We start from the raw sequence: 12,641 nt of genomic DNA, 5'->3' as shown, positions 1-12,641 counted from the left end.
TTATATTGGATATGAGAAGACTGTATTTCAGCACTAGGACTTTTGAGCTGTTTAAGGAGGAACATTCTAGAAAGTTGTATACTCTTTGCAGTAATGGTTTTTATTTTCTTGGTGTGAAGCACTCCCATGTTAATGTTAGTGTATAGGGACTGTGATACTTTTTGTTGTGTGGTCTATAAGCAGTGTACTAAAGAAATCTCATGTTTTGAATGCATGTCAAGTTTTTATGGGACACTCAGATGCTTTGGAAGGCCATATTATTGGTTTTTACTTATGTTTTTCCCCATATCTAGTTATGTCATTTGCTTCTAATGTTTTGTTTGGCACAAAACTGTGTTGCAGAAGCGTTTAAGAACTATTAATTCCACAGCCCCACTTCTGGGGAACAAATGTGTCCTTATTCACATACAAGGAGATCTTAGCTCTGCAGATGTCACAGGAAGAACCTTATTGTCCTTGACGGAACCAGTCTAATGATGTAACCATACAAAAGTAATGTTAAGAACTTTAATACTAGTTCCTCACATAAAAAACAAACAAACAAACAAAAAAAACCCCCAAAAAACCAAACAACCACAAAAAAAACCAACCCCCCCCAAAAACCCAAACAACAAAACAAAACAAAAACCCCGAAACTCACAAACCCCCCCAACCCCAAACACCACCCCCCACCCAAATTCTCCCCAAGATAAAAACCAGCACAATGAAATCCCTCCACACACATGCATACAGCTGTAAATGTTCAGCTGCCATTATATGATGCATTTTGACTCTTTATAACTCCTGTTCCCTCTTGGGTAGAAATGCTTGCCCCATTATACATTCAGCAAAACCTGGAGTACTTTACTAAAATAGGTTCTTCATGAGCATACCAGTTGAGTAACTTGGCTACTCTACACTTCCACCATAATTGCATCATGCAAGGGGTCTGCTTGTGACATAATATGGTTTCTCAAGCACAGTGGCAGTTTTACACATCTACAATAACTGGAATTACAGAAATCGGTTAGTTTGAGTCTCCTTGTCCTGAGTGAATTTTGGAGGACTGTATAGTTGATGTCATCAGCCCTGATGTATGGTCTCTTCCTGTTCTTCTGTCCTTGCCCAACACCGCAGGGAAACACTTGGCAACTCTTGCAGCAGGGGCCAATTCAATTTTATTTTTTTTTCTTCAGAAGGATAGGAAGTGTAATAGTTTTTCATCAGTCACTAGTCAAATATTAAGCCTAATGTGTGGTTTTTTTATTATTAATATACTGTAATATTGATAGAGAATTTTAACTTGCCTATGTTGTGAAAATAATCTTTTTTAGAAGTGGAGCCTGTGTGGTGGCAACATCAGCCAACTGCATTGACGGTGTCCTATTTCTTTATGTTCTCCATGTCCCCTGGAATAGTAACAATAGAGCATTTTACAATTGCTGAGATAAACTGATCTAAATTGGAAAGAGAGATTACACTGACAACGCTGGCCTCCAGGACATGCTTGATTGCAATCCCCCTGTGGCTACATCAGTTTATAGACCTGTGGGCTATCTGTCCATTTTATGTGAGTCAGAAACCAGGGCGGTTTATTGGAGACTGTGGTCCAAAGCTCAGACTGTCCCATGTCATTGTCAGATGGGATTATTGTTTTAGAGGAAAAAAATGGTTGAAGGGTATAGTGACTTATTTCTTGTAAAATCATCAGTTCTATCTGCATAAGTCACAACCTGTTTGAACTGTAAGGGCTGCATTTCTTTCCACTTGTTTGAAATGTCCTAAATTCTTTTTGAAGTCCTCTTGGGGCTTTCAGCTATGCAAACACATTTGAAAAATGTTTTAATTGTTGTATGTTCTTTTCTGTTTTCTAATTGGAAAGTAAGTACTTAAGCGTGTCGATTCAGCTTCAGATTTCAAAAATGTCACCTACCTTGGTCATGAGGGGTGACGTTGCTGGTGTTTTCCAAAGCTTTGCTTTCAAATAGTTTAGTAACTATAGCTCAACCCTGTATGATGCTGTCATGGAAATAAAAATTATGATAAGAGGAGGCTGTTAAATTATAATGGAATCCACTATTGTGTCTTATGATTATAGGTTAACTTTAACTAAGGGAAAACACTTCTTTGAAAGAGTAGACTGCTAGTCTGTCTAGCATGTAGTTCTCACAGCCTGTACTATAGCTAAAGGGAGAAGGTGCATATGTGTGTGTTTACAGACTGCAGAAGGAACCCTTTTGGAATATAGGTTATACAACTTAAATGCTGAACAGAATTTCTCAATGAGGTTTGGGTTTTCTTTTTAATTACCTCTCTGTCTTGTAAACTATTAGGTATCAGAATTCATAGGGTTGTGGACTGCTAAGAACTAGGCAACAAAGTCAATCATGCTAAGAAGATCCTTGGACATTAACAGTTTGAAGTACAGTCTCTACTACTTCTACTACTACTTGGGACCTGTCTCTACTACTTCTACTAAACCGTAATTCAAAGGAAAACTGCAGCTTTTGCTTTTTAAATAAAATTATCTGCTACATTTATTTTCAAATACATTCTCACCTCCCACTCTCTCCTGTCCTCCTCCACTTCCCTCTGCCCCAAAATCCCCCAGCAGTGATTAGAAAATTTTAGGTAACTTCTTAGAACTCAAAAGGTACAATCAACATGTTTTGGTTGGCATTATAATGTGTTTGAGTGTTACTGGTATTGGCATGGCACTTTTCCTTGCACACTGTTGTGCTCCCTTACATTGTTCCCAGTAATTACTGGGATGCATAGGAAAACGTGGAGGCATGTGGCTGTCTTTATGCAGGTGACAAATAGCTTTGGAAAAGATCATTCCTGTTATAGGTAATGAAAAGAAAGACAACTCATTCAGTCTTAACAGAACTCTGAATTCAAAGTTTCGGGTAGAGAATAAATGAAATGCAACTGAGGGAAGTGCAGTGGGTACTTTTCCTCCAGCCCACTGACTTGTGCGTGGCACAGGACTGCAGTGAGCTGGGATCTTTCCAGGAGCAAAGGGGAAGCAAAGGATTCTCCAAAGATGCAGTCTTGTGCTGCCTGCGCAAAACATTGTGAACAAAGGCTTGTTAAAGACAATGCCCTCTTCTTGATGGCAGGTTTCCCTGCTGAATTATATTACTTATTCAATTATTTTTAACTTCCTCCTAAAAAAAAAAAAAAAAAATAAAAATGGATAACTTTATATGCAGAAAATTTATAAATAATACGTTAGTATGAGGATGAGGAACTAGGGCAGAAGAAAAACAAATACATTTTTGCAATGCTGCCTTTTTTTTTTCCTCAGATCAGAAATTTGAATGCCAGATGTGGGATAGTTTTATAACGCCATGTGCAAAAACTAAATGGGCTTCATAAATTAGCCTTTGTTAACATATATCTGAATAATATTTTGTATACATTCAGAGGAACCAAACATAAATACATTATGACTAGAATTTACTTTCAAGGTGGTGTTGTATTTTAGTGGCAGAAAAAGCAAGAAAGGTTGATATGATTTCCCTTATTTTTAGAAGAGGAGTTCCAATCTATGAGGTTTCTCTCTGTATGGCTTTCTCATTTTTTAACCTAGCCTTTTCTTGCTTATTTCAGAAGAGCTCAAAGAAAAAACTGAGTAAGAATTACATGATATAATTTACTGATGAGCATGTTTTAATATTTTGTTGCAGAAGGACTCCATGAAAGATGACAGAAGAAGTTATTGTTATTGCAAAGTGGGATTACACTGCACAGCAGGACCAAGAACTTGACATCAAGAAAAATGAGCGTCTTTGGCTATTAGATGATTCCAAGACATGGTGGAGGGTAAGAAACGCGGCCAACAAAACGGGATATGTGCCATCAAATTATGTGGAGCGAAAAAACAGCTTGAAGAAAGGTTCTCTGGTTAAAAATCTAAAAGACACATTGGGTAAGTCCTTTTGTATTTTGGAAGAAGTTTAGTAGACTTGATGGGTTTCAGATTGGGAATGTAATGTGCACATAAATATTTTTTAACATGCTTGTTTAGATTTTCTTAATCCTTGGTTTGAGGTAACATTGTGGATGGTTGGGAGTGGGAGGGATGAGGGGGTCGTGAAGAATCATGGAAAAATCTGTAAAAGGTTTTCTCATATCACATCCAGGAGAGTAAGATGTTATTTTTGTTCCAGTTTGTCAGAGGCTGTGTATTTTCAGTGGCTTGAGAATTGTGTTTTCATTGGGATATCAGCTGCTGAATCCCCTCCTCTCATTCTGGGTCCACTTGCTCAGAAATAGAAGGATGTAAACTGGATTGTTCAGCACAGCTATCATAGCAAAGCTAAATCACTTTATGAATGGGATTATACAATGTGGCTATGTGCAATGTCAGGGGCTAAGTTTCTGTGGTCTGAGATGTTCCTTCTGCTTCCAAGCCATTAATATGGTCTCCGTTTTATACTTGTACATAAATTCTTCACAACAGTGTATCATACATATAAAATGGTAGACCTTTGAAAAATTTTGAGTGTATTTTTAAGAAATGTATTTGGAAGTCTGGTTAAATTATTTTTTTTCCTTTATTTTTGCAATGATTTTTAATGACTGGTTGAATTACTAAAAAATTAAGGGCTTTGCATGCGGCTAAGAAAGGTTAAACGTAGGGATAAGTAATCATTTTTTATCTAGAGGCCAAAAACCCCCTACTAGTGGTATTTTAGGATGTTATGAATAAAACAGAAACAGCTATGCACCTGGAGGTGTTTTGAGGTTATTTTTTGCTTGTGTTTTGGTTTTTGCCTGTGTTTTGCAAATCTTACATAGAGAAAACTTACTCTGTTGCAATTTGCTGTAGAAAATACAGACTCTTCAACAGAAAAATTAGAATTTGGAATTAGACTTGTCAAAAAGCAAAAAGGTTCACTGGAAAATAACACGGCAATAGCTTGTGTAGGCTTATTGCAGGTGTCCTGTGCTGGTGTTGCATCTAGCAAGTTAGGTTTCTTGGTCACCTCATTATGGTGTCCTCCATTGCTGAGCTGCCGTAAAGTACATGAAAATTGAGGACTACAGGATGGGAGGCAGGCAAACAAGGTTATCACAGGATTTACCACAGTAATATTTAAAACCATAGGTCTTTCTACAGATACTTCTGGAATATACTCATTACAGTGCCAGCAAATGTGATTATGCCTTTTTCAAAGATTTGTATAAGGAATAAGCCTGAACATCAATTAATTAGTTAAAATCAAAATTTTGCGTGTTATGCTCCTTTTACATGGATTTATGTTGTTTAAAATACATGTATTTTGTTTGAAAGCTCCTTTATGAAAGGATTGCATTTCTATTGTGGTTATATATCGTGTTTGTGTGAAATGTGGACAGTATTTACTTGATGTAAACTCATTTTTATTTATATTCAACAGAAATGTGTTTAAGTGAAGGAACAGAGACATGTCCAAGCATTTATGCATGTTTACCTCCTTCATCTTAGCAAAGCTGTGTGCTGCAGGATGCTTCACTATGGTGGTGACTGATAAAAATATGTGAGAACAAAGCTTGCTGGTTTCATGGCTGAGCCTTCGCTCGTGTCACCTCTTCCAAACCTCAGCCCTTTGCACACATGTTCTGAAGGACTGTAAACTACAATCTACCGATTCCCCTACCTTTTCTAATGGTTTTCTCTGTGCATTGCTTGTTCAGCTGAGGCAGAAAATACTGTGTGACGGAGCCTAGATTTATTTTTTTTTTTTTGCAGTGACCACACTTACCGGCTAATTATACAGAATCCAAAGAGCATCTCATGCTCTTTTGTGCTTGTACATCTTGTGACAGTAAGAAACTGCTGAAGCCATACATAACCCACACATTGGCTCAGGATATTCTTAATGCCCCCACAAAAAAGTTGGTGCTTAAGAGTATTCTTTTTTTACAGTTGAAGGTATGCATATTATGTATGCATAATGAAACTTTAGTCTGTGCTGTGCACCACGTATCTGTACAATTTTCTTGTTATCTTACCTGAATCTGCATCCTCAACTAACTGTAGTCTTTAAGCTTGTCTAGCTGTACAGTATTTCCCATTCAGAACAAGGAGAGCATGTGTCCTTCCTTAAGAGGATCCTTTGTTTTAACTGCCCATCAAGAATGCATTTCTTTTTAAATAAAGGCTTGCAAATTGCAAGGCTGACACTTGATCTAGTGAAACAGCTTTTGAAAGTTCTGCTGTGCCCAGTGAAACAAGTTCTTAAGTTCTCTTAATAGAAATATGTCTAATGTCTCATCAAACATGCCTTTCCTAAGATCACAAGAAAATTCACGTTAAAATACCTGCTAACCCAGCACAGATTGGAATGGTGGTTGTGAGTATTATTCCTTAAATGAAGTCTGTTTTCAACTTTGACCTTGAGGCTTTTACCAAAATATCAGGTACTGAACAAAAACAACACAAAACAAAAATAAAATTAATAATCAGTCAGTAATTAATCATAAGTCTTGTGAAATGTCAGGAGAGAAACAGCAGGCTTTTAGCTTCTTTCAGGGTCAAGGCTAGTGGGCTTTAAAGAGTGTAACCCTCTGATATATGTGGACTCACCTTTCATAGTTGCAGCGCTCCAGCAAACGGTTGGTCCCATGGAGATGCGCTTTTCCCTACCTCTTTGTTAATTGATGACATTTCCTTGTGTTCGAACATACTTCATCTGAAAGCGTTGTTATTGTGCAAATGATGGAGTGTGTTGTCTATGTGATTGCCTGTGGTTATCTGCCACTCTTAGGCTTATCCACAGTAATTAACTGGTGTTTGAATTATACTTACTTCCAGATAGTCAATAAATATGAAAAGTGCCAACCATAGCTCAAATTGTGGCAGACCCCATAAGAGCTTTTACTATTTAATTAATAGTACTCATAGTTGGCTGTTGAAGATACATCATCTAAATAGTTCTTAATCTATGTTGTCTGTGTTATAATGGAAGTTTATGGCACCACTTAATATGTTGGTGTCTCGTACATAAAAAACAAAATACCCCACAAAAGTTTACTTTACAAAATTGCCTTTATCAGGAAAACTTTTAATCTCATCAAAGAATGAAGTCGTGCCTGTTGTGCTGAAAACGAATTTTCCCAGAACTCTGTTGACTGTCATTAATTGAATCTCAGCCCTTGAATACTTTATTAATAGAATCCCATCAGCTTTACCATTGTTTGGCTTCGGGTCGGTAGAAGGTTAATGGGCACGTGGATATCTAGAATACGTGGCTTGATGGTTTAAAACATCAGCCTGTTTTCAGCAATGTCTTAAGGCTTCTGGAATTTCCATTGTATTTCAGCGGTAAAATGTGTTCAGAGCCAGCTCTTTTAAATGTGCCGGGTATATTTTAAAATGCTGATTAACACTTATTTAGCAAATGTTCATTAGGTCAGTTACTTGTGGACTGAAAACAGCTCCCCTCAAATCTCAAATGATCCCCAGTAATTTCTGAAGATGTACCTTTGGATCATCCTACATTTTTTTACAAAACAGTAGCCTTTTTTTGCACCATTCACTTTGTCTTTTCACTTCTACGGTCTTACTCTCTTCTGCAGTATCTTCTTTTAGTCCTGTCATCAGGGAATTTTTCCAAAACTTTTAGCTTTCCTTAAGTGACTTGGAGACATTTTGAGACTTAAATTTTTCTGTTGATGGATGTCTGTTTTTATCATTTTTCTGTTTGATATATATAATTTCTGTGTTCTTGAATCTCTTTCTTGGGTGAATTCTAATGGATGCATAGCTACAACAGCCCAGTTTTAATTATGGAAACGTAGCATATAGGCCATCTATTAAGTATTTTAAATGATTCATCTTCTCATTCCCTTTTTTGTCTTAACTGAGTGATACTGCAAGTAAAAAGTTAATGGCAATTTAGCCATTTCAAATTGCTGTCTTCTGTTTGCTCATATTGAATGAAATCTGGTAATTATTAATATTCTTAAGGCAAAAGCCGGCTTCCAGGCTTGTGATTAAAATTTCATCTTCATTCATTATAATGAAGTTTAAAATAGTTTCCTTGTACAGTATTTCTTTTGTGGGGAGGGTATTTTTTATACATTTTGATTAAATCTTGCTAAGCAAGATACTTCCAGCATATGTCTTCCAAACTGTAATTTTCTGTTATATAATTCTTCCCATGCACTGGAGGTGGGAAGGAATTCCTAGACCCGCTTGGATGGAGCAGGTGTTTGCGAGCACCACCCTCAGAGCTGCCTGTGAGTGGGGCTCCATGGGTTTCCCCTTCTGCAGCAAAGAAGATCTGTGCTGCTGGCTTGTCTCTGTCATGCTGAACAGAAGGCTTATCTGAAGGAAGCAAAAATAATGAAGAAGTCAGTTATTTGTGTAAGCAAAATAAAACTTCTGCATTTTTTCCGTCCCTTTGCAAGTCATTTTCCTGGCAACAGCACAACTCCCCAGGCAGCAGCGTGCCATGGGTGACTTATGCGTGTGATCCAGCAGCAGGGTGCCATTTTTGTGGGAATCCACAATTTTCTGAATGTTACCACTATTGCTTCACAACTAGCACTGTGTAACAGGGATTTATTAAAGGTGTCTGGTCTTGCTGTCTTCAGTGAACAACCACATAAGAAACCTTGAATACATTTCCACTTGGTTCTTAGTGTAAGTTTTTGAACAGATGCCCAGCTAAAGAAATAGGGTTTATTAAAAGGTATTGAAAGAGAGATTGGACACCAGGAATACAGGAGGTTTGCTGTGGTTTTAGGTTTGCAAAATGCGTAGGAACAACAGAAACACTAGTGAGTGTTGGCAATGATGGCAAGTAACAGTAATCTCCATAACATTTCACAGAGATGTTTTAAGTTGCATGACTTCTTTATTAAGCTTCTGTAAGTCAGCAAAACATTTCAGTAACTTTTTAATTCTAATTCACTCTGTGTGCCAGATTTTCATGTGGGAAGTAAGAACTGACAAGTGAGATGTGAACTACAGAAACCAGTCCTTACTTGCATCACTGCTCCTAGTACGTTATTTCAGAAGTGGTGTGAGTGTCCAAGAGTATTTCCTGTGTTCATCAGCCTCCATGGTGTCTACCTGGGTCAGCGTGTAGGTCTGTGCAAAAATTCCTGAGAGCTATACTGTCACTTCCAGGAACCAACAGTTTTAGACCTCTCCCCTGGCTATTTAAATTTATTTACATGAAAAGGTTCTTTTCATATTTACAGCTTCACATTTTCCTGTTTGAGAGCTACTTAATACCACCTTCACCATGCCTTTCTGGAAACTGCCAGGGAAGGTAGCTCTTTTCTTTAGGCAGCCATTGCTTCGTAACAAGCAGAAATGTGGAGCGGGTCATTTTTAGTGCAATGTTTTCTTTAACATTGGAAGAAAGTGTTGGTTAAGAGGTTTGGTGTACTTCCTTTTTAGATACAAGTATTTCAACTCAAATTATTACTATTCTGTATAATGTGGTCATGAAATCTTATTCTCCAAATAAGTCATCAACCTTTAAGTTCTAGTATATAGGTTAGTGGTCTTTATTTTATTTTGGTTTTGAGGATTTTTTTTCTTTATTTAAAATCTCTTAGTGGCCCAATTTCAATAGTTCTGACATGGTGTGTTTTGTAGATTTAATTGTACAAGGTAGTATTTTGACATTCATCTGATTGCTTCTAAATCTTGTCTTGAATACTGAAATTTGATTACTAATTAAGTCTTTCACTGGTGAAAGTTACTTATGTGACTCAAATTGTTGTGGTTTTTAACTGAACTTTTTCCAGTTCTTCAGCACTAGTGTTTAAAAGTGTGTAATCATGAGAAGCATATGCAGTATTTCTGGCACAGTGATAGCTATAAATTGAGTCTTCCGTACTCTTTGCTTGATGAATTTGTGTTTGTTTATCAGCAAACTGCCCTAGCCATATTAGCTGCAAGATCACAGAAAACACATTAAATCGGTAATATGGCCGAGTACTAGTTTGAAAATATATCTATTAGTTCTTAATTAGTTGTTCTCAAGTTTAGTTTTTTCTGGACACCATGTGGGTGTAAAATTTACTACAGAATGAAAGAATGGTGGAAATATGAATATGGTATCACTCTAAGTACACTGCTGTATAGCACAGCCTCTTAAGCCTTGTAGAGCTCATGTTAATAAAAACAGAGCTGCCTTATCAGACAAACAGAAGTTATTTTAATCTCTCTAGAACTGCAAGTTCCCGATGTTGTTGGACTTCCTTATTACAGACCTGTAAGAAATGCTAGTCTTTCCACTTAAGAGCAGGCATTTAATAAATTTGATTTAAAGACATAACAAACCAACTTTAACAACTTTCTACAGTATGTAGCTGCTTGTCAAATTACATGTCATATATAAAGGTTTTGAAGAAAGAACGATAGGAAGCCTTTCATTTAGCCAAACATTTCCAGTTGAAGTTAGCAGTAAAATCCTCTTGTTAGGAATTCAAAACAAATATGTTTTGGGTTTGTTTTTTTCTGTGTCGCTTTATGTTGCTTTGAAGCTTTCTAGCTTGTCAGAAAATGTAGGCATGACAGTTGTGGCACATCTGTCATGTGTCTTGGAAGACTGGATTGAGGGTAAGTCATCTGTATCGGCACTTTTAAGCAGTCAATATACAGGAATTTAAGTTCATATTTGCAGAGAGGAAGTAGTTGAAGTTTTTTATATACGGCACAAATTCTTGCTCAGTTTTCTAGTATCTCTGTGTTGAAATAGCTTATTCCATGGTTGAGTTTGTTTAACAAAAGCACTTCCTTTGCTGTGCTTCATCCTGCTTTTTAGTTGCATTGCTCAAAGTACGCATGTATGTTTGTTTGTCTGGCAGGGTAGCAACAGTGGTGACTCTTCACCAGTGATGAAATTGAGGAACATGGTTTTCTGGTAGCAAGAGAAGCTGATGGGAACTTTGTTTAGGTGTGGTGTCTTTGGTGGTTTGGGAGAGGGGGAAGCTGGAACAATTGCATTTCTTCCATCTTCACAGCAGTAACAGATCAGTCTGGTTGCACGGGTTACTGTCATTAGATGCTGAGAAAGGAGAAATGGGAGATGCTCACAATGATTTCAAAACACAAGGAAGAGATTTCTTCCATTCCCATCTAGAGCATGTGGAGTTAGGAGCTGGCAGTGCTGATACCGCTGGAGGGGTAGCAGATGATTTGTATGATAAGGAATTGAAATGCTTTGTTGTTTTCTGGAAACATATCTGCCTCATGATCGTCATCAAAACCTAGACTAGCTTAAGCAGCTATTTTCACTTCATTGATGATCTTTGAAGATCTGGACACACATTTGATACCAGTAGCTCTGCATATGGAAAATAATACAAGAAGATATTGCTGACATGGTAGCGTCTGCTATCTCATTATCAATTTGATATATACATAATAGCATAAGAATATATTCATTTTGAATTAGTGTTACCATTGTGCATGTTAAAATAGTTACCAGAATACAAAACAAACTCACAAATTTATGGTTATGTACCTGTTGTATGCCTGTAAAAATTTGAATAACTTTATGCATATCAACTATGTCCAGTGAAAGTAGCATTAAAGGAATTGAAGTCTCTGCTTAGTGGAACTAAAATCAGACTTTCTAAAAAATACCGTGTTACCATTTCTAAAGGAACATGTACTCATGAAGGAAAATAAATCTGAAATTGCAAAGCAGACTACTGAAAAAAAAAAACCCACCCCAAAACAAAATAAATCACAAACTTCATGCTTTTTTTGTTGCCTGTAGCAAAAAGACTCGAAAGCAAAGAAAATTAGTAAATATTTTGGAGAGCTCAAGGTATAGAGTAAAGCTTATTTTACTGCTTGATAAGAGATTGTCTCTGCCGGCTGTATGCATCCGGCCCTTTATCTGAGCTGAGTTGAAAAGCCAAAAGCAGCAGCGAAAGCAGAGCCTGCAGCCTGTTGCAGTGGCCCCAAGCTCCAGTACTAGCTGGTGATGGGAGCAGAAGTTTGCTCGTTTCAGTTTACAGTTGCGTGTATTATATTCTGCTGAAAGTTTGTTTTATGCAAACTATTTATTGGAGTGCATTATTTAAAGGATTTACTGCTTCATGAGTTTGAAACAAACATATAATGGAAAGGTGATGTGTTCTACCTTTCAGCAGATTTTTCTAATAAGATGGCTGCAGTAGAACATTGAAAAGTTGAAGGTGTAAAGAAATCTTGCTGGTTTTAGGCCATGTTGAGTGAATAAATTTGTTCCTTGTATCGTATTAGAAGTTTTGTGTAATAGGTACTTCTCTCCTCCCTTCCCATGCAGTGTATGGGGGTACAATTTGACATTTACAGATTGTAGAATGAGCCTTTATTTTAGTCATAATTATGTTTTGAAAAGATAAAAGGATCACCTTAACTCGGTGTGGCTGCGTGTACTGGTGTCTTTGGTGGCATTACCTCAACTGTCACCTTTGAGGACCCTTGGTTTTGCCCCTCTCCGAGCCATTTATATTTCAACATGCAAGCCCAAAGATTAGCTCCCAAGGCAGTTTCATCTTTCCCTATTAAAGAGAGTCACCCCATTGCCAGTAGCTCTTCCTTATACCCTGTTCCAGCCATGGAGGCAGAGCTTTTTGCTCTGGTAGTGTTAAAAGCTTGTGTCTGAATCCTCAACTCTTTTGATGTTTAATTTTTTCTATAGAATAAAATCCTT

At 37.2% G+C, this 12,641-nt stretch overlaps 1 protein-coding gene across 2 annotated transcripts in view; it reads left to right on the top strand.

Moving 5' to 3' along the window:
• Positions 1 to 12,641, top strand: part of NCK2 (NCK adaptor protein 2) — an 88,872-nt gene that overhangs the window by 52,890 nt on the left and 23,341 nt on the right. For both annotated transcript variants that reach the window (XM_056328129.1, XM_056328130.1), the window contains one exon: positions 3,672 to 3,913. In XM_056328129.1, coding sequence (XP_056184104.1) covers positions 3,688 to 3,913 — 226 coding nt within the window. In that variant the 5' untranslated portion in view covers positions 3,672 to 3,687. The remainder of the gene's footprint in view (positions 1 to 3,671; positions 3,914 to 12,641) is intronic.

Source organism: Falco biarmicus, chromosome 2, assembly GCF_023638135.1.
Source record: "Falco biarmicus isolate bFalBia1 chromosome 2, bFalBia1.pri, whole genome shotgun sequence".
Lineage (NCBI taxonomy): Eukaryota > Metazoa > Chordata > Aves > Falconiformes > Falconidae > Falco > Falco biarmicus.
The sequence above is the reverse complement of the archived record's forward strand: the minus strand, read 5'-3'. Positions and strand labels throughout refer to the sequence as shown.